Source organism: Bactrocera tryoni, chromosome 4, assembly GCF_016617805.1.
Source record: "Bactrocera tryoni isolate S06 chromosome 4, CSIRO_BtryS06_freeze2, whole genome shotgun sequence".
Lineage (NCBI taxonomy): Eukaryota > Metazoa > Arthropoda > Insecta > Diptera > Tephritidae > Bactrocera > Bactrocera tryoni.
In genome coordinates, this window is record NC_052502.1 from 52,693,923 (window position 1) to 52,710,637 (window position 16,715).

Genomic DNA, 16,715 nt, shown 5'->3' on the forward strand with positions numbered 1-16,715 from the left:
ATTTGAGAATAAATTCTTGCATAAAAATTTAAATTCAGTTTAAATGAGTTTAATAATAATGGCACAAGTAAGGACGGTAAATAGAGAGGCAACATTCGTAAAAATCATTGTTTTCAAATATTATCCTACTACAATTCAGAGAGGCCACTCATTATTAAATACAACTTTTGTCAGTTTAAACATTACGATAGGAATTTCCGTTTTCCCTCAAAATATTTTTTTTTTGCAATATTAATGCGAATGTACAACGTCATTATTGACGTACATACTTATATACATTCATACATACATATGTATGTATGTATGTACATTTGTGATACATATTTTACACCTGTCTAACGATATTATCTACATTACATAGTATTGTTAGTGACTTCATATCTTTGCTCTCTTTTGCGTTTTAGAAATTCGCATCAATTGCGCAGTCAATTATTTGTAAGCAGACTGACTAGTCGGTGGTACTACATATGGAGCACGTGAATGTGCATCAATGCAATGTATGTAGTACCGATTCACCAACAAAATAATATCGAGATCCGTAATATACTCATGTGATAACATGTGTGTGCAGGTATGTTTTATTAAGGTAGTTCTTATTTACAATTAACAACATTTGTATATATGTATATATAAATCTTACAATTGGTGAATTAATTTTTTAGATCGAATATATACTATATATTTTTTTTATTGAATATACTTATACTATATGTAAACTGTTTACCTAATTCTACATTCTTATAGTTATCAAAATGTCTTCCAAAAAAAACATTTAGATATGTTGGCAGAATCCCACAGACAGCTTAAAATCTCAAAGCATTGATAACAAGACACATACTATCATCATCTATCAATGAACATGTTTAAATCCAAAAAATATGTACAGCAAAACAAATGGTTTGGGCACTATGGCGTAGGACGACTCAGAAGTAACATATGTATGTATGTGTGTACATACATATGTATCTACAACAGCTGGTACGTATTGGCAATTGGAAATACTTTGAACCATACAAACTTTGTAATAACAGTTAACAATGTAAGTATATGTACTCGGATACGGAAAATAATAATACATACATATTATGTACATACATATGTTTATTTATATATATTTCAGCATGCGCTATAAATAGCTAATAAATACATCTAATTGTACTACTTTTTATCTTAATTTAATGTATTTGAACCTACCTTTAGCACGGTACTTCGTTCTATTCGGATACCGCCAAATCGAGGCCATAACTGCATCTACTTCTTTAGCTCGGTGTCCGCAAATGTCAAGGAAGTGTAATTTAAGTTGTTATTGTTGCTATCACTACATATGCTTTGCCAGTGTGAAATATGTATGCAAAAACATTCGATTTACAATCATCTAATTTATAATTGTTGATTTTTATTTTACACTTGTTAACTTAATTATAAATTTGCTTTGATTCAACGGTAAATTTCCATATTTCACTGTAATAAACATTCACTTTAACCAATATACTAAAAAAAAACACAGAACCCAAAACTGCATAGCCAATCGAGGCGTGTCATTTGTGTAGTATTCGATGCGGGCCATAAAATATGCCTGTTACATTTAAGTCAAATTTTTCTTTTACACATTTACGTACTATACTTTCACTTTTCTATCACATATTTTTTTAATTCTTTCAAGGTAGTTCTACGCTGTATTTTGAGGCAACTTATCCAAACTGAAGTTTTACTTATTAGAATTGCTTTATGTCTTTTCGATTTTTACCAATTCACTGTTATTATTAGCAGCGTAGAAAACTTCCGGATGCAGTGTAATATATTGATAGCGTAGAGCAACTACAGAGAAAAAAAATTCAACATTGGAAAAATACAAATGAAGTGCATTTTAACCATAGCTGATATTTTCACTTGCACATTCTCATGCTCACTTTGCGTATTGCTTGCATATTTCCCATCGCCTAGTATCTACACATTTCTACAATGCAACAATGTCTGGTGATGTACCAGAAGAGTCCACAATGAACAATTTACTGTAGCATCCACTACACTTCTATATTCATTCAGTAATGTGAAAACTATATAGTACTACAAAAACGAGAGCGCAACTGTGAAGGAACCGAAAGAAAGTCGTGTGGTAACATAGCAAGCACCTAATGCACCGTTTCACTTGCAACATGCCGCCCAGATGCCTGCATATGCAATGCTTTTCGCAGCTCGATATCTTCAAAGGCGGCAGCAATGATAGTATTGGAACTCTGTTTAGAGCAAATAAGATGGCAAATAGAAAAGTGAGGAAACAATGAACATATGTATGTATACTTATGTAGGATGTACATATGCACGTATAGAAATATTATATGCACAATTTTGGAATAGAGGAAGTATATTGAATATGAACTTATATAGTTTCGGAAGCGGAAATGCCCTAAATATGTACATAAATAAATATATTAATACAATAATAAAGTAAGCTAAAGTAAAGTTAATACTTTTTAATATCTAAATAAGTATAAATGTTTAAATTTAGTATTTTTTTAATTGTTTATTAAAAAAAATAAAATAAAGTAAGCTAAAGTAAAGTTAATACTTTTTAAGATCTAAATAAGTATAAATGTTTAAATTTAGTATTTTTTTAATTGTTTATTACTACATTGGTAAGGAACACTCCCAAAAGCACTTGACAAGGATATAGAATACTATAAAACCAGCTACAAAAATTAAAATGTATGTACATTTGTAATTTACACTTCTGAATATTTGGTTGTTTTGTAAAATGGTTGATTGAACCTTGACAACTACTCGAGATACGAGGTCATTTACCACTTAGTTATAAACAGAACACATGTGCCATATGCATATCAACTTGTCATTAATATATTTGAAATAATATTTTGGCAGTTTTAACGACGAAGTATTATTTTTGTGAATGAAAACAAGCTCATGTAAATATTTGTGTTTTATTTTTTTGGTTCCCAATTTCTATTTTCAACTTATCCATCACTGAAAATATTTACATGTAAATAGAAAAGATGGCAACATCAGTATTTTTATAGCCAAACTCTCGCACAGTGTCCGGCAAGAAATAAAATAGAGCGCACTCGCTTACTCACACTGCGAGTAAACTTTAGCCATTGATTTCTTTTGTTTCTATTCGCATGACAACGCCGACGTAAACGTTGTGTATGGCGCGACGCCGACCGCGTTTACTATATACACTTTAACACTACACCGGCAGTACCAGCATATTCCACGCTACAATTTAACTTATATTTTCACTATTAAACAACACACTTGAATTTGCTATTTATTTAAATATCAAATTAACCGTTCTCAATTTTTAATGCCTGTTGCAGAATATCTCCATTTAATTGTTTCACTTCTGTTATTTACCCTTATTCGTCATTAAGAACAATAAACTAGTCCATGTCGCAGCAATTCACTACTCTTTATGATGACATGAGGCAGCATACACGACGTCTGCGACGGCGCGGGCGCTGCAAACCTAACGCCATCCACATTAACTTTTTCGATAACATTTCTACACTATATCGTCTTCTTTGGTGCGCTTCAATTTCCTCTGTTTTATACGCTTCAATCATCATATTTATTACCTCTCTTCCTTCTTTACTCATATTGCACTTTATCATTCAAAATACTATTAAAATATTGAAATACTCATGGCCACCACTTTTAATAACTATCAAATTTTAATACATCACATTGATTTAACATCTTGCCATTCTTATTGTACACTACTCGCGCTTTCTTTACACAATAGATTTGCGCATTAATTATTTTTTACACAATTTCATTCTACTTTTTTTCGGAATATAGTGTAATTTTTCAAAGCCTCACGAAATCCCTCGGTATGGATCGACAGACACACTCGTTCCACTCACTCGCTAGTTTCCATACGCTTTTTCATGTTTCAACATGGAACTTTACATATTCCTCATATTTACCGAACTCACCGATAAACTTTTGCTCATCACTTTAACAAAAAAAAATACACCAAATTCTTATTTCGCATTAATTTAATTAGAAACAAAAGTAAAATAATACACAACGTTTTCTTTTTCTCGGTACGCTCAGAAGGTCTTTGCTAATAGTGTTCTTTTTGACATTTATTGGTCATTGCCTGACGTTTCCAGCACCAATATAGCCAGACTTGTAACAAAAAATTACCTTCATTTTAGTAATCGTTAGACTTATCGATAAATAAAATTTTAAAAGTTACAAAATACATAAAATTTAATTCGTTATAAAAACTTGGTTAAATAAAAAGTCTTGCTACAATGGCATGAAATGTAGAAATCATTATTTACATATCATAACATATCTAACTCAATTATTTAACCACAATTTGTGAACACTCCAATCCTTTATACAATACTCTTGTCTATAGACATCAAGATAACTGATATATAAAGCTAATTATCGTATCAAATAATGGGGTTTACTGATCTTTGCGTAAAAAATTAAAGTTAAACGATTTTAACAACTTTGTTCAAAGTCAAAAAGAAAAACTCATTGCGAATAGCATACTTATTGTGAATAGAAGGCAAATGAATATAAAAGTTGCGTTTTCGGATGTCAAAACAAAATTGAAAAAATAAAATCGAACGTTTTCAAGGCGAGGTCTATTCGTAATTTATTGTAAGTTTATGGAATTTGGTATTGCGTCGCAAAGTGTAAAAAAGGTGAAAACAATGGTGTCAAATTAATAAGTTGCTGAGATATGGACGAATTTAATTTTGCACAGCCTGCTCCTGCAGCAATTGGGGAGCCTGCTATATTAACACGTAATATAGTCCTCCAAAAATATGTGATTGCATTACGCCATTTTCGTAATATAGCTGAAAAGTCATTCCGTGTACGCCCGCTTTATTTTGATAACTATCTCCTATGGCAGTACTTTCAACAACGCAGCACATTGGAAGTTGACGATGATTTGAATATACGGAACTACTCAAACCTATCATCTCTAGCATTTCTCAAATTGGAAGTGCTCAGCCAAATCTTGGATCGGCGGCGCCAAATACTATATTGGATTTTTTATCTTTTGCTTGTTTCGCTGTGCGTTTTTGCTTATCGACATCGTAATGACACATCGTCGGATGGTTTAACGTCGGCAGGACATGATGTTCATTCTTTTATCTATCCCAGTATGCGCATGTGGCGTCGCATAACACTGCCATTAATTCAACGTTTTCCACGACTCACAGAACTCTATGATGAGGCGTGTCTAATGCAGAATCCATTTTTCCAAGGTGTCGATGCCCTTAGCTGCGATCCTTGTTCAACAGTACAGAGTGTACTCGATTTGACTTCGGAAACGGAGCGAAGTATTGATGTTTACAACGATAATCAAGAAGAGAACAGCAGACGCGATAACTCAAATCGAGAAATGCCAAATGAATTTGTGCCTTTTGTATTTAAGGCAAGTATAAACCATTAGCAGATTGACCTTCTATATTCAATAAATTACATGTCGATTTCTACATTATAGATAAACCAAAATCCCATTCAACTGCAGGATTTCTACAATCTCTACATAAGCAATCATGCAACATTTCATCGCGATGCGTACCGTGTGCAATCGACAAATCGCGAAGTTACAAACCTAGAAGACCTTTTCAATAAATACAATCATACGGAAAGCAAAGAAAAGTCGACGCAAATTGTTGAGGCGCATAATTTGTGGCGTTGCAACCGTATGCTACCCGCACGTCTGCTGCGCAAACTTTTCACCAGTCCAACAATACATCTGCCGCGTACCGGTATCGCGCTAGAGCGATACATGACCATCGACACAACACAAGCGCCGACCTACACTTTGCCTGATACGCAGTGTGCAAATGTATTTGTACAACAAGCGCTCGGCACTAGATACATCTTCCTGCGCCCGACAAGTGAATGTCGGCATCGTTGTCGCACATTGTCAATACGCTTACCGCAATCTTTCGTGCGTAAGTATGCGTAAACAAAGAAACGACTGCACTACTTCAATGTTTATCTGATTTTTACTTTATTTTCAGTCAGCTATAATTGGCTATATTGGAAACCAATTTCTGCGCCCGATCCTGTAGCCGATTCATTTTCAATTACATTAATTGGGTCTTATTGTTAAGGTCGGATAATATATTTTATTTTACATATTTTGTTTACGACTAAACATCGCAGGACGAAATCATCATCATTTTTTTATATACACACAAAGCATATATACATATTAGGATAAACTCGTACGCATATCCTAATATTAGTTTACGACGTTTACAGCCGACCATTCTATTTTGCGTCAACATAACTCATCGCATAGTAATATGATTAATAGTGAACAAACCGAACTAATATTACTCACGACACATTTCTCTTCCTATTATTTAATAATCATGGCGTATTTGGTGTATAACCTAAAAGTTAAATAACAGAACACCCTTTGCAATCTAGCAATTAACCAAATATTTCTTTTGAAATATTTAAAATATATTAATGTACCCTTACATACAACCCCGCAAAAGGCGAAAGACTATTTTTCTAAATTAAAATGTGTGCAAATGTTTTAATAATTCCTTTGATACTCTGTCAATAAAAGTTCGATTTTCTTTGGTGTCGCATGAATGTGTTCAATAAGATTAAAAAAATATGCTCAATTAATCTTTAAAGAATTGTGTGCCAAAAACTTTCATTTACGTCTCGTCAAGTATTGCTTTGTGTATCATCGATTAATTACAACTAAAGTTGTTGATCTTTATACCGAGAATATGCGAAATTCAAAAACAAAAAAAAAAGAAATGCTAGTCAGTACTCTACTTGCATTTAATTGAACGAATTTTATTTTACAGGTTTTTACGTTTAGGTTCACCTTTCTTTCAGTTCACGTTGACTTTGAATTGCATTTATGTATACCTGATAAGTTTCCTTTTACAAAATTTTGTATTAATTTTTTTTAGATTTAATTTGTAATAAAAAATAAGTTTTGTTTTATAATGAAATCATCTATTAAACAATAATCAATTATTTTTGTATTGTGTGTCAAAAAATAGGTTATTACTTCCTAACTAAAAATTTCCATATAATGGAGTTAAACTATTTATGTATATGATTTTAGTTACCGTTAGACATGCATAAGTACAATAATCAAAAGAAGCCTAATAAAATTCAACAAAAGTACTGTTGGAAATTGTTTTGATTTTCAATAATAATTGAAACAAGAAAAAATTTCTTGCCTACCCTTCCGAAATACAAGAGATTCCATAGAACAACTCGATTTTGATCGGTCAGTTTGTATGACAGCTTTATGCTATAGTAGTTCAATCTGAACAATTTTTTTTTGGAGATTGTATCGTTGCCTCGGACAATAATCCATGCAAAATGTCGTGAAGATATCTCGTCCAATGGAAGTTTCCATACAAGGACCACATTTTGATCGAACACTTTGTATGGCAGCCAGATGCTATAGTGGAAAGAAAAAGACGTGTGCAAAATTGCTCAGCTCGTTTTTGTTGTTGTAGCGGTTATCTAGATCCTGTTTGAAGGAGAGTAATATATCATGTAGAGACTCGTTGCATGCAGGACATAGATTTTGTATTGCAGAGTCTATTCTGAATAAGTAGGAGCTTAATCGCGCTCTCATTGCACAGATGTTCGATAGGAGACATCCTGTTATAATCCGAATTGCGGTGTTTTGACTTTTCTGGAACTTGTGTATCTGCCTCCGGCCTGAGCGATGTAATTGAAGGCCGGCTGGCCGATTACCTTGTATGATGCCAACAACGTCTTTTTGTATTTGCCCCAAGAGCCGCCAGCCAGCCAGTCGAGACTCCTGCTACTCTTTACCTTTTGATAATAGCGGTGGTGTGCTGTGTGCAGACTGACCAATTTTACCTAAACTGTCGGTATTTTGACATCATCGACGGAAATATTGAGGACCAGTCTGTACTCCTTCGCCCAGTTCATAAATAGATTTGGATCGCTAAGTAACTCAGCTTATCATGCTGATCATATATATGTACACATGCATATGTATGTATGTACATATGTATATGTATTTTGCATAAATCGGACGTCCGACGTTCCCTTTTGGGTGTTAGAAACTTATTGGCTAACTTGCTCAGGGTATGAACCATTTTTTTTTTTTGTTTTTATAAAAGACAGTTGTAACTGCTATGGTTTAGAAGTTCTTTCTCTGTAAAACTAAATAGTTCAAATATCGAAAATATCGCACAAATTCAGCTATCGATCGGTTAAAACTCGATTATTATTTTGTGGATTCAAATAAATACTCAACACTATTGACAATGTGGTAAATGTTTTTTCCCATATGGCAAGGTTGTTGCAGCGACAAGTTTGTATTGTTTTTCGTGCTGTCAGTAGTTTTATTACTAATAGTAAGCCATTTTTAAGGTTTAAATAGGTCTCAATTAAAAAGTTATGTCGTTATTAACAAAGAATAATGCTAATCAGCACTGCCGTACTTGTTTGAAAAGGCTTGGTGCTAATACAGACGGTTTTTCTGGCAATGTTGATCAAGACGATATACCGGATAGCAAGGAGCTGCAATTTAACATTTATAGCGATCCTGAGCTGCAACAACTCATATATATGTATATAGATGGCCCTAGCAGAAGTAACACGGCAAATGTTGTTGATAATGAATTGCCAGCACACATATGCCTCGCTTGCTACAGTTTGCTCAACAACTTTGCCTTATTCCGTAAAAGGGCTCAACAGAGCGCCGAAAAATTACGCACTGTACTTAATTGTAGTAGTGGCATGATAAAAGTTGAAATCAACTATGACGAAGATGAAAATCAATTTATGGAGAAAAAGGAACGTGTGGAAAACTTGGTGCAGGATTGCAAATTGCAAGTAAGATTACGAAAAATGCTATTTAATTAACTGGTAATTTCACATAGTAACATCATACATATAGTTTAGAGATGCGCTTATGGAAGATGAGCAAGTTTTTTTCGATACATCGGTTGCAAACTTAGCAGACACAGAACTAAATGATGAGATGGCAGATCCATTTGCACCTGCTTTACAAACGGCTGTCGATTGTGACAGTAAAACAGTTGCTGGAAAGGAGGAGGACATCAAGAAAGAAGAGCCAATATTAGATAACAGCGAAAAGTATAAATGTACACACTGCACACAGACGTATGCTTTCAATTCAGAATTGCAAGCACATATGCGGGAAGCGCACGATAATAAGTTGCCGTTTACGTGTACTCATTGCGACAAAGCCTACAGATATATTCGCAGTTTACAGGAACATATGAAGCAAAAACATCAAACAGTACTAAATGCAGACGCCCAGTTTAAGTGCAATGTGTGCCCAAAGGCATTCACAACAGATTTGTCACTAAAAAAACATATGTGTTTTCATATTAAAGAAGATATGTCTCGTGTTTGTGGAATTTGTGGTAAACGATTTCCGGTAAAAAATTTGCTTGTGGATCATTTACGCACACATTCGACAGATGGCAGAATACCTTGTGGTCAGTGTGATAAAAGTTTTATGTGGTATCAAGATCTATTGAATCATGAACTTTCGGCACATCTGAAAGAGAAACCGTTTCCCTGTAAACTTTGTGATAAATCATTTCAAACGCAAAAGTCTCTACGCTTCCACAATTACCGACATTCTGGAGAAAAACCATATCTTTGTGACGTTTGTGGAAAGGACTTCCGCCAACCAACGGCTATGAAACAACACCGACTGAAACATTTTAAAGATGATACGGTTGAAAAAAAGCTAGATGCTTGATTATATAAGTATATATGTTGTAATCTCTAAAAGTATTTTAATCCTAGAAAATGATGTATTGAAGCACATCAATATTTTAATAATTTTATGCTACATAGTAAGTATATATAGGGAATTTTAAGTTTTTACCATTCTTAGTTATATTATTATGCGTTGGATTCAATAAATATATCCTTGCTAAAATTATGTTGTTGTCTAATTAATTTTTTCCATGTGTTCGGCGACAAGATTGTCTAGTAATAGTGATAATAAGACAAACTATTGGTCAGCTTCCATTTCATTATTTCATGATTATTGACGCTAACAGAATGAAAATTGGAGTATTATCGGTGACCACACTGATCATTTATATATGTATATTTTAAAGGGTTTATGAGGCTATCCTTCCTATTCTTCCTGGCAAACTTTTTTTTTATCCTATTTAGGTTTAAAAAGAACAAAAACGGAGAATGTGACACTGAAGTTACACGGATACGGATTTAAAATAATAATATGAAATTAGTTATTTTTTTTCTTTGGTCACCTTAATTAGTTTAATTTTAAAAGGATGCCAGATAAACTAAATTCGTACAATACTTAAATACTTAACAAGAACCCGGTTCATAAATAATGATAACTTATATACATATCAGATAAAATAATTGAATTTGCAGAATTTTTATATGTGATATGTATTTCTGTTAATAATATTAAATTAAGTAAATGTATACGCTTGCTAAAAAATTTTGCGAATTATACGACAATTTAGGCGTGGTTACTTTTTGTTGCACTGCTGATCCGTTAAAAGTCTTGCAGCACTATTACGATTTTGTGCTGTTTTGGTAAACAAACAAAATATTTCGTTTATTATGGTTTAAAATGTTAATAATTGTAAAATGTCGGCACTATCAATAGAAAATGTAAAAGAGTATTGCCGAACTTGCTTGAAAAAATTGAAAAGAAAGAATATTAATTGTTCAATAAATTTAGAAGAGGAAGAAGAACTTTCCGACTGCAGAGATTTTTGTATTAGCATTGTAGGTATTGAATTTATACAACAATTTATCACTTCATGTATGGAAGAACAGTGGACTAATGAAGAAGCGAGAACGATGTCTCAAGAGTATCCTCAATATATGTGCATATATTGCTATAAGAAATTACAAGGTGTTGTGTCATTCAAAAAACAAGTGAGAAATAGTACACAGAGGTTGAAAGAGTTACTTTGCCTAGGTGCACCTAAAGCTGAAATTGTTGAGGATGGAGAACACCAGGAAATTGACAAAAATTCTGGTGTAGAACAATCCACAACAGATATCTTTAATTTGTTGGTAAGGAAAGTAAAAGTTATAATTTATATATTATGATTTTTTAATGATGACCAAACTTTGTAGCTTAAAGACACTCTTATGGAAACGGAATCCGTTCTGATAAATGCTGTGAGTGATGTAGCAATAATTAGCAAAGAATTGTCTGATCCAGACCCATTTGATAATGGTCCACCGGTTGATATTTCAAAAAAGGAAAATGTGAGCGATGATAATTGCGAAAGTTATAATGAAGAATGTTATGATTTTAAAGGGGAAGACTCCAACGAAGGAATATATGAACGAATTATAGAGCATGACAAAGTAAACTTACAAAATAATGTCAAATCATCGACTGCGGTGGAAGCTAAAGCTCAGCAAAACCAACGGAGGGATTCTAGTTTGGAAATAAAAAAGTATCCTACCCGCTCCCGTAGAAAACGTTCTTTACCGATTGAAAATACAAATACTGAAAACACAACTGACAAGAAAACAAAAAGTAGAAAAGTGGGGAAAGTTGGAGGGCGCATTCAATTAGGTCTAGGCACAGACCATTTGGATATAACGACGAAGCGTCGTAATAAAGGAACTAAGAACAATTTCAAATGCATGCAATGTAGTCACAGTTTTGCACACAAAATAACACTGGATGCTCATATACGCAAAGTACACGAAGGAAGTAAGCGACCATTTCAATGTGATCGTTGCGAAAAATCGTACACATTTATTGGTGGACTTTATACGCATATCAAGGAAATACACGATGCTGAAGTGAGATCATATGCTTGTGATATTTCAGGATGTGAGCGTATATATACCAGTTTTATAGCAATGCAAAAGCATAAACGTTTAAAACACTCTGATACCTCGTGTTTAACCAAGTATGTGTGTGAACAATGTGGTGCAACCTTTAATCAATCGGGTAATCTTAAATACCATCGGCGCGCAAAGCATCCTACGGAAGCAGAACAAGCTGAAAAAGAGCAAATGAAAGAGCGTTTTGAATGTGATATCTGCAAAAAACTCTTTTATTCCCGTTACACATTGAAATATCATACCCTGCAGCTGCATACCAACGAGACGAAATATGAATGTAACATTTGCGGTCGACGAATGGCTAAGAAATTTATGCTTGTCCAACATATGCTAGTTCATTCTAATGACAAAATGCCATGCGAACACTGTGGTAAGCAATTTATACGGAAATTTGAATTGGAGGCCCATGTAAAAGCGGTGCATATGAAATTGAAACCGTTTGAATGTCAATATTGTTCCGAATGTTTTGCTTCGCGGAAAACGCTACGGCATCATGAATACATACATACAGGAGAAAAACCCTATGTTTGTGACGTCTGTGGACAAGCATATCGACAACAAACATCCTTAAAAAGTCATCGAAAATCACACGAAAAATTCGATGCGGAATCAAAGACAATGAATGTTAATCAGGAATTAATTAATTCATTTTTGATACCACAGCCTCATACAACTCCTCACTGTTCGTAGGTAAATACGAGTATAACAAATATGAGTAGTGTTGCCAATGGATGCGGAGAGGAGTAATTAATATACAAATACTACTAACATAATTATGTTGTAGTTGGTAGTGTAATTGCAATACAACTGTACAAGTGCAATACTATGCAAATAGCTGCTGTAAATGCATACCACGTTTTGTTACGTATGTATGAAATATTTTCATTAGTTTTAAGTATTTGTATGTAGAAATCCATACTATCTAAAAAACTGTTTAACAACATTTTAAAATAAGTTGGGGGTTTACTAAAAGAAATGCTCAAAATTTACTTTATTGTCACATCATAACCATAACATTCACTAAGAGACTTTTCCATCTACTGTTTGATTTGATTTTTCTGGTGGAGATGACTTAACATCTAACTTCTGTGCATTTGTAGCGCCAATTTCCCGTTCTATGTATGTATTTAAATCATCTAATGGTTTGTAGTACATATGAACCAATTGCGAGCCAGCCATCATAGACAACATCGCCGCTGAGAGAAATTTCATATATTGTCCCCAAGAAACACCAGCAGGCATTCTTCCAAATTTTTAACAACGATCGTGTACAATTATGCTACTTCTTTAGTTGGTGTTTGAACTTGTCCTTGTGTTATTTGCAATTTTTCTTCGACAAAATTTTTAGCTTGGCGTTTTTTAAATGTGTGATCTGCAAATTTTAAAAACTGTAAATTATTCTATTATTGTGCTATAGCTAGCTTACAAAAGTTAGTTTCTCCAACTGTCCAGTTGATCATTGAAAATTCTAAAGCAGCACCGAGAACAAAAAATAATGGCAAAAATCTATAGATGCCTAAACGCTGCTTGCCAGGCCACTTGTCCAAAATACGTCTAATGCTGTTACTGTAAAAAGGCATGTCTGAAAAACATACAATATGCAATTATGTAATGCTTTAATTGTATGTGAATATACAATTCCAAATATTTGTCCGATTTGTTGTATCCAAATGAGTTTAAAATCTACTTACTTAATTCAACATGTTATTAATATTTATTTATCATTTAGTTGGAACTGAATAATTTGGATGGAATATATCAATTCTCACTGCTAAGCATAAACAGCTGATTATTGTTATTACATTTGACAGTATGCTCATGGTTTCCAATTGGAGCGAACGAACGAAAATTAATAATGAGGCCATTGTGCGAACAAATGATAATTCTTTCGTTCGGGCAGAATTACATAAAATTGTGAATTTTGTTAAATAAAGAAATTAATAATTATTGATAATTGTTATTAATTTTTATAAATTCATTTAAGTTTGCTAGTTTTGTTTTTAACATTAGTTATAGAAATTTTAATAAAAAGGCTTAGAATTATTTCGACATGTTAACGCTCGTAATGCCTAACCTTGTTGCATGGCACTTTAAAAACAAACAAGCGCCATTGATTGTTATTGCAAAATTCCTTCACAGTAGGTAAATCGTGTGCTTTTAGTTGATTAGCAAAAATGTCTATAAAAGATGAAATTGTTATTCCTAGCGATGAAAGGAATGTTGAGATAAAGGCTAGAGTTGGCAGTGATGAAGAATTTCAACGTCGAGTTCAAGTAGCGCGCGAACTGACGAAATCAACCGGCGAATTACTGGTGCAGAAGGATGTGTTCTTCAATATTTTAGACGATAGTAAAGGTGGTAGATTTAAACTACGCTACCTACAGCCACCTACACCTTCACAACTTATATACTATGTACGACCCAATAAGACCGGACCAAAACTTTCAACATTTAATAGAGTAGATGTAGATGATCCCGCATTGCTGGAGAAGATTTTGGCCCAAAGCAATGGAGTGAAAGGAACTTTGGAAAAGGAGAGATACTTATTTCTACATGATCAAACTCGTATACATATGGATAAAGTGAAACATTTGGGAAATTTTATGGAATTCGAAGTATGCCTTCGCCCCGATCAAACGGTGGAGGAGGGACAAAAAGTCGCTGATGAATTGATGAAGGTATTTAATATACGCGATGAAGACTTGATGACTGGTGCATACTTTGATGAACTTAATTAGATGGATATATATAACACTATGTATTTGAAATATTCTTGCGATTTATTTACTCTATACTATTGGTTATACTATATAATTGTAACAATATATTCTTATATACTTAAAAGCATTTTTCTAATTTAATTTAATAAATATATAAATTCAAAAGTGAAATGTTTTGTATTATTCTTGTTTTATTATTACTAAAAAGTATTTTAAAGAAGACCTTACAAATAATAACTTAAACGGTCAGCTACATACTATAGTGGTCCCAAATTGGCGGTTCCAACAGCTCATTTTCTTAGGGAGAAAAGGACTTGTGTGTTTCAAAAACTATATACAAACAGACGGACTTGGCTAAATCTACTCCGCTTGTCATAATGATCATTTACGGATAACCAGTTCACCGGCGGTAGGCTTTCATGTGGAGATCAAATCGTTCCCACGTACAGTGAGCTTACGTAACCGGAACGGACCAAGATCTTATATCCGGTTAAGGACTGTCGGACGGGTAGCATTCCTCCAAAATACTTTAGGAATGTTTTCTTTCGCTACAACAATAATACATTTTTACATTGATCTGACATCTCCACTTCCCTAGATATAATTTTCTTTTAAGCAATTTTTGCCGGTTCCGTTTGCATATTTCACCGCTGAATGTACTTTTCGAGCTCCTCGAGATTAAACCAATATTATATGTTGAGTTCATTTTGCTAAGATATTTTTCATACTAACCAATTCATAAGATATGGTCCGAAAATCATTATGTGAGGTAAATAGGGCTAAGAGTGGCATTGATTCGAAATTCGAATATCTCTACAATAAGTTTTACCATTTTTGACACAAAGGCACATTATTATCAGAAAAGGATTCTCTCCGAATTTCAATAAGAGATCTCACAGATTGACCAATATTTTTGGTAAAATCAGTCTGGGGTCTATATATACGGCAAACTGGGGGCTTAAAAAGTTATGGCTCAATTTCGATAATTCTTAAACGTAAGAAGACATACCTTAAAGACTGTTCTGTAAAATAAAATTGATTCGAATTCTTTTTTCATCCAGCGCATTCTTTGGACTTTGCCAACAACGACTTTTCTCACCTGAAGATCGCGACAGAATGTTCACGGGAAAGACACTTTCGAGGATGAAGACGTAAACGCCTGATACCGAGGCTTTTTTCAGGAAGAGTATTACAAAAATGATATCAAAGTGAAGAGAAAGGTGGCCTGGTTCAATTTTTAAGGGTTAAAAATGGTTTATTTCGATTTTCGGTAAAATTGCGAGTCCTATGGAAAAAAGTTCAAAAGCAAAGTTGTAGGTAATGAAAAGATCATCAACTTTTGTATTGAAAATCTTTTCACATAACCTTGAAATTTAAGTGAAAAATTCAAATGACCAATTTAATAAGAATATTTCTAAATATTTATTATTTTCAAAGGCATTTGCGCTCGTCAACTGAATTTTAAAGCAAATGATGTAGTACTTTTGTATTGTTTTTGGTTAGAATTCTTAAAAATTGTCGTTTTTGGGCTGTCGTATTAGGTGCGCCCCTTAATCGTGTTGGATATGATCGCTACGTAGCTTGTGTGGCGTTTTCACTTTTCATACCAAGTATTTACGTTTGTCACGCAACGAAATTACCGCTAGTGGGTGGCCTAATATTGTATATGTATGTTTACATATGTATGTACATACATATAAAAGCATGTGTATACATTGTCACGAAAAAGTATCCGGAAATTGTAAACAAAGTGCAAAATATATAATTATTCATCAATATTCATTCTGTGGCCTTCAAAGAAATGTTTAATGCTTAAAATATCCACCACAATCATTCGGACGGACTCGCGAGAGATGTCGAGCTCTCTTGCCATCTCTCTAACACTTGCCTGACGACTTTGAAGCTGCACATTCTCTACTTTTTTATTATTTTCACAAGTTGAAAAGATTGAAGATTGTCCAGAACGAGCCGTGTCTTCTGTGATATCTTGACCGTCTTTGAAGGCTATGTACCACTCGAAGGCTTGTATTTTTGATTAAACTGAATCGCCGTAAGCCTTTTCCAATATTCCCAGTGATTCTGCATACGAAATTTGGTTAGAAATACAAAATTTGAGAAAAATCCTTTGTTCGATAT

At 33.6% G+C, this 16,715-nt stretch overlaps 7 protein-coding genes across 12 annotated transcripts in view; 4 read left to right on the forward strand and 3 right to left on the reverse strand.

The window, feature by feature from the left end:
* Positions 1–4,062, reverse strand: part of LOC120774271 (rapamycin-insensitive companion of mTOR) — a 47,650-nt gene extending 43,588 nt beyond the window's left edge. For 2 of the 6 annotated variants that reach the window (XM_040103753.1, XM_040103759.1), the window contains exons 1-2: positions 3,954–4,062; positions 1,195–1,818 (exon numbers count right to left, since the gene is read on the reverse strand). In XM_040103753.1, the coding sequence (XP_039959687.1) occupies positions 1,195–1,243 (49 nt within the window). In that variant the 5' untranslated portion in view covers positions 1,244–1,818; positions 3,954–4,062. Of the gene's footprint in view, positions 1–1,194; positions 1,819–3,593 lie in introns of all 6 variants that reach the window. The other 4 variants (XM_040103757.1, XM_040103758.1, XM_040103755.1 and 1 more) reach the window with 4 other exon arrangements.
* Positions 4,063–4,547: 485 nt separating this feature from the next.
* On the forward strand, positions 4,548–7,168 carry LOC120775412. Its single transcript, XM_040105580.1, has 3 exons — positions 4,548–5,422; positions 5,492–5,951; positions 6,021–7,168. Exons 1-3 carry the CDS (start codon positions 4,721–4,723, stop codon positions 6,110–6,112), a joined length of 1,254 nt encoding a protein of 417 aa, XP_039961514.1. The 5' UTR covers positions 4,548–4,720; the 3' UTR covers positions 6,113–7,168.
* Positions 7,169–8,334: 1,166 nt separating this feature from the next.
* LOC120775797 (zinc finger protein 660-like) lies at positions 8,335–9,937 on the forward strand. The gene is made up of 2 exons (XM_040106141.1): positions 8,335–8,856; positions 8,921–9,937. The coding sequence occupies exons 1-2, from the start codon at positions 8,419–8,421 to the stop codon at positions 9,755–9,757; spliced, it is 1,275 nt and encodes a 424-aa protein (XP_039962075.1). The 5' UTR covers positions 8,335–8,418; the 3' UTR covers positions 9,758–9,937.
* Positions 9,938–10,573: 636 nt separating this feature from the next.
* On the forward strand, positions 10,574–13,813 carry LOC120774734 (zinc finger protein 287-like). Its single transcript, XM_040104487.1, has 3 exons — positions 10,574–11,067; positions 11,131–12,724; positions 13,589–13,813. The coding sequence occupies exons 1-2, from the start codon at positions 10,633–10,635 to the stop codon at positions 12,547–12,549; spliced, it is 1,854 nt and encodes a 617-aa protein (XP_039960421.1). The 5' UTR covers positions 10,574–10,632; the 3' UTR covers positions 12,550–12,724; positions 13,589–13,813.
* On the reverse strand, positions 12,818–13,125 carry LOC120774737. Its single transcript, XM_040104490.1, has one exon. It carries the CDS (start codon positions 13,099–13,101, stop codon positions 12,880–12,882), a length of 222 nt encoding a protein of 73 aa, XP_039960424.1. The 5' UTR covers positions 13,102–13,125; the 3' UTR covers positions 12,818–12,879.
* Positions 13,116–13,642, reverse strand: LOC120774736 (small integral membrane protein 4). The gene is made up of 3 exons (XM_040104489.1): positions 13,551–13,642; positions 13,286–13,441; positions 13,116–13,231 (listed from the first exon to the last, which is right to left on the reverse strand). Exons 2-3 carry the CDS (start codon positions 13,437–13,439, stop codon positions 13,134–13,136), a joined length of 252 nt encoding a protein of 83 aa, XP_039960423.1. The 5' UTR covers positions 13,440–13,441; positions 13,551–13,642; the 3' UTR covers positions 13,116–13,133.
* Positions 13,814–13,842: 29 nt separating the features above from the next.
* LOC120774735 lies at positions 13,843–14,700 on the forward strand. The gene has a single exon (XM_040104488.1). It carries the CDS (start codon positions 14,034–14,036, stop codon positions 14,595–14,597), a length of 564 nt encoding a protein of 187 aa, XP_039960422.1. The 5' UTR covers positions 13,843–14,033; the 3' UTR covers positions 14,598–14,700.
* Positions 14,701–16,715: the final 2,015 nt, after the last annotated feature.

Excerpts from the sequence above, each read along its gene's own strand:
- LOC120775412 (XM_040105580.1), top strand. The coding sequence starts at position 4,721 with ATGGACGAATTTAATTTTGCACAGCCTGCTCCTGCAGCAATTGGGGAG. Across the intron at positions 5,423-5,491 it reads TTGTGCCTTTTGTATTTAAG|ATAAACCAAAATCCCATTCA; the intron begins GCAAGTATAAAC and ends TCTACATTATAG. Across the intron at positions 5,952-6,020 it reads CTTACCGCAATCTTTCGTGC|TCAGCTATAATTGGCTATAT; the intron begins GTAAGTATGCGT and ends CTTTATTTTCAG.
- LOC120775797 (XM_040106141.1), top strand. The coding sequence starts at position 8,419 with ATGTCGTTATTAACAAAGAATAATGCTAATCAGCACTGCCGTACTTGT. Across the intron at positions 8,857-8,920 it reads TGCAGGATTGCAAATTGCAA|TTTAGAGATGCGCTTATGGA; the intron begins GTAAGATTACGA and ends TCATACATATAG.
- LOC120774734 (XM_040104487.1), top strand. The coding sequence starts at position 10,633 with ATGTCGGCACTATCAATAGAAAATGTAAAAGAGTATTGCCGAACTTGC. Across the intron at positions 11,068-11,130 it reads CAGATATCTTTAATTTGTTG|CTTAAAGACACTCTTATGGA; the intron begins GTAAGGAAAGTA and ends CAAACTTTGTAG.
- LOC120774737 (XM_040104490.1), bottom strand. The coding sequence starts at position 13,101 with ATGCCTGCTGGTGTTTCTTGGGGACAATATATGAAATTTCTCTCAGCG.
- LOC120774736 (XM_040104489.1), bottom strand. The coding sequence starts at position 13,439 with ATGCCTTTTTACAGTAACAGCATTAGACGTATTTTGGACAAGTGGCCT. Across the intron at positions 13,232-13,285 it reads AGTTGGAGAAACTAACTTTT|ATCACACATTTAAAAAACGC; the intron begins GTAAGCTAGCTA and ends TAAAATTTGCAG.
- LOC120774735 (XM_040104488.1), top strand. The coding sequence starts at position 14,034 with ATGTCTATAAAAGATGAAATTGTTATTCCTAGCGATGAAAGGAATGTT.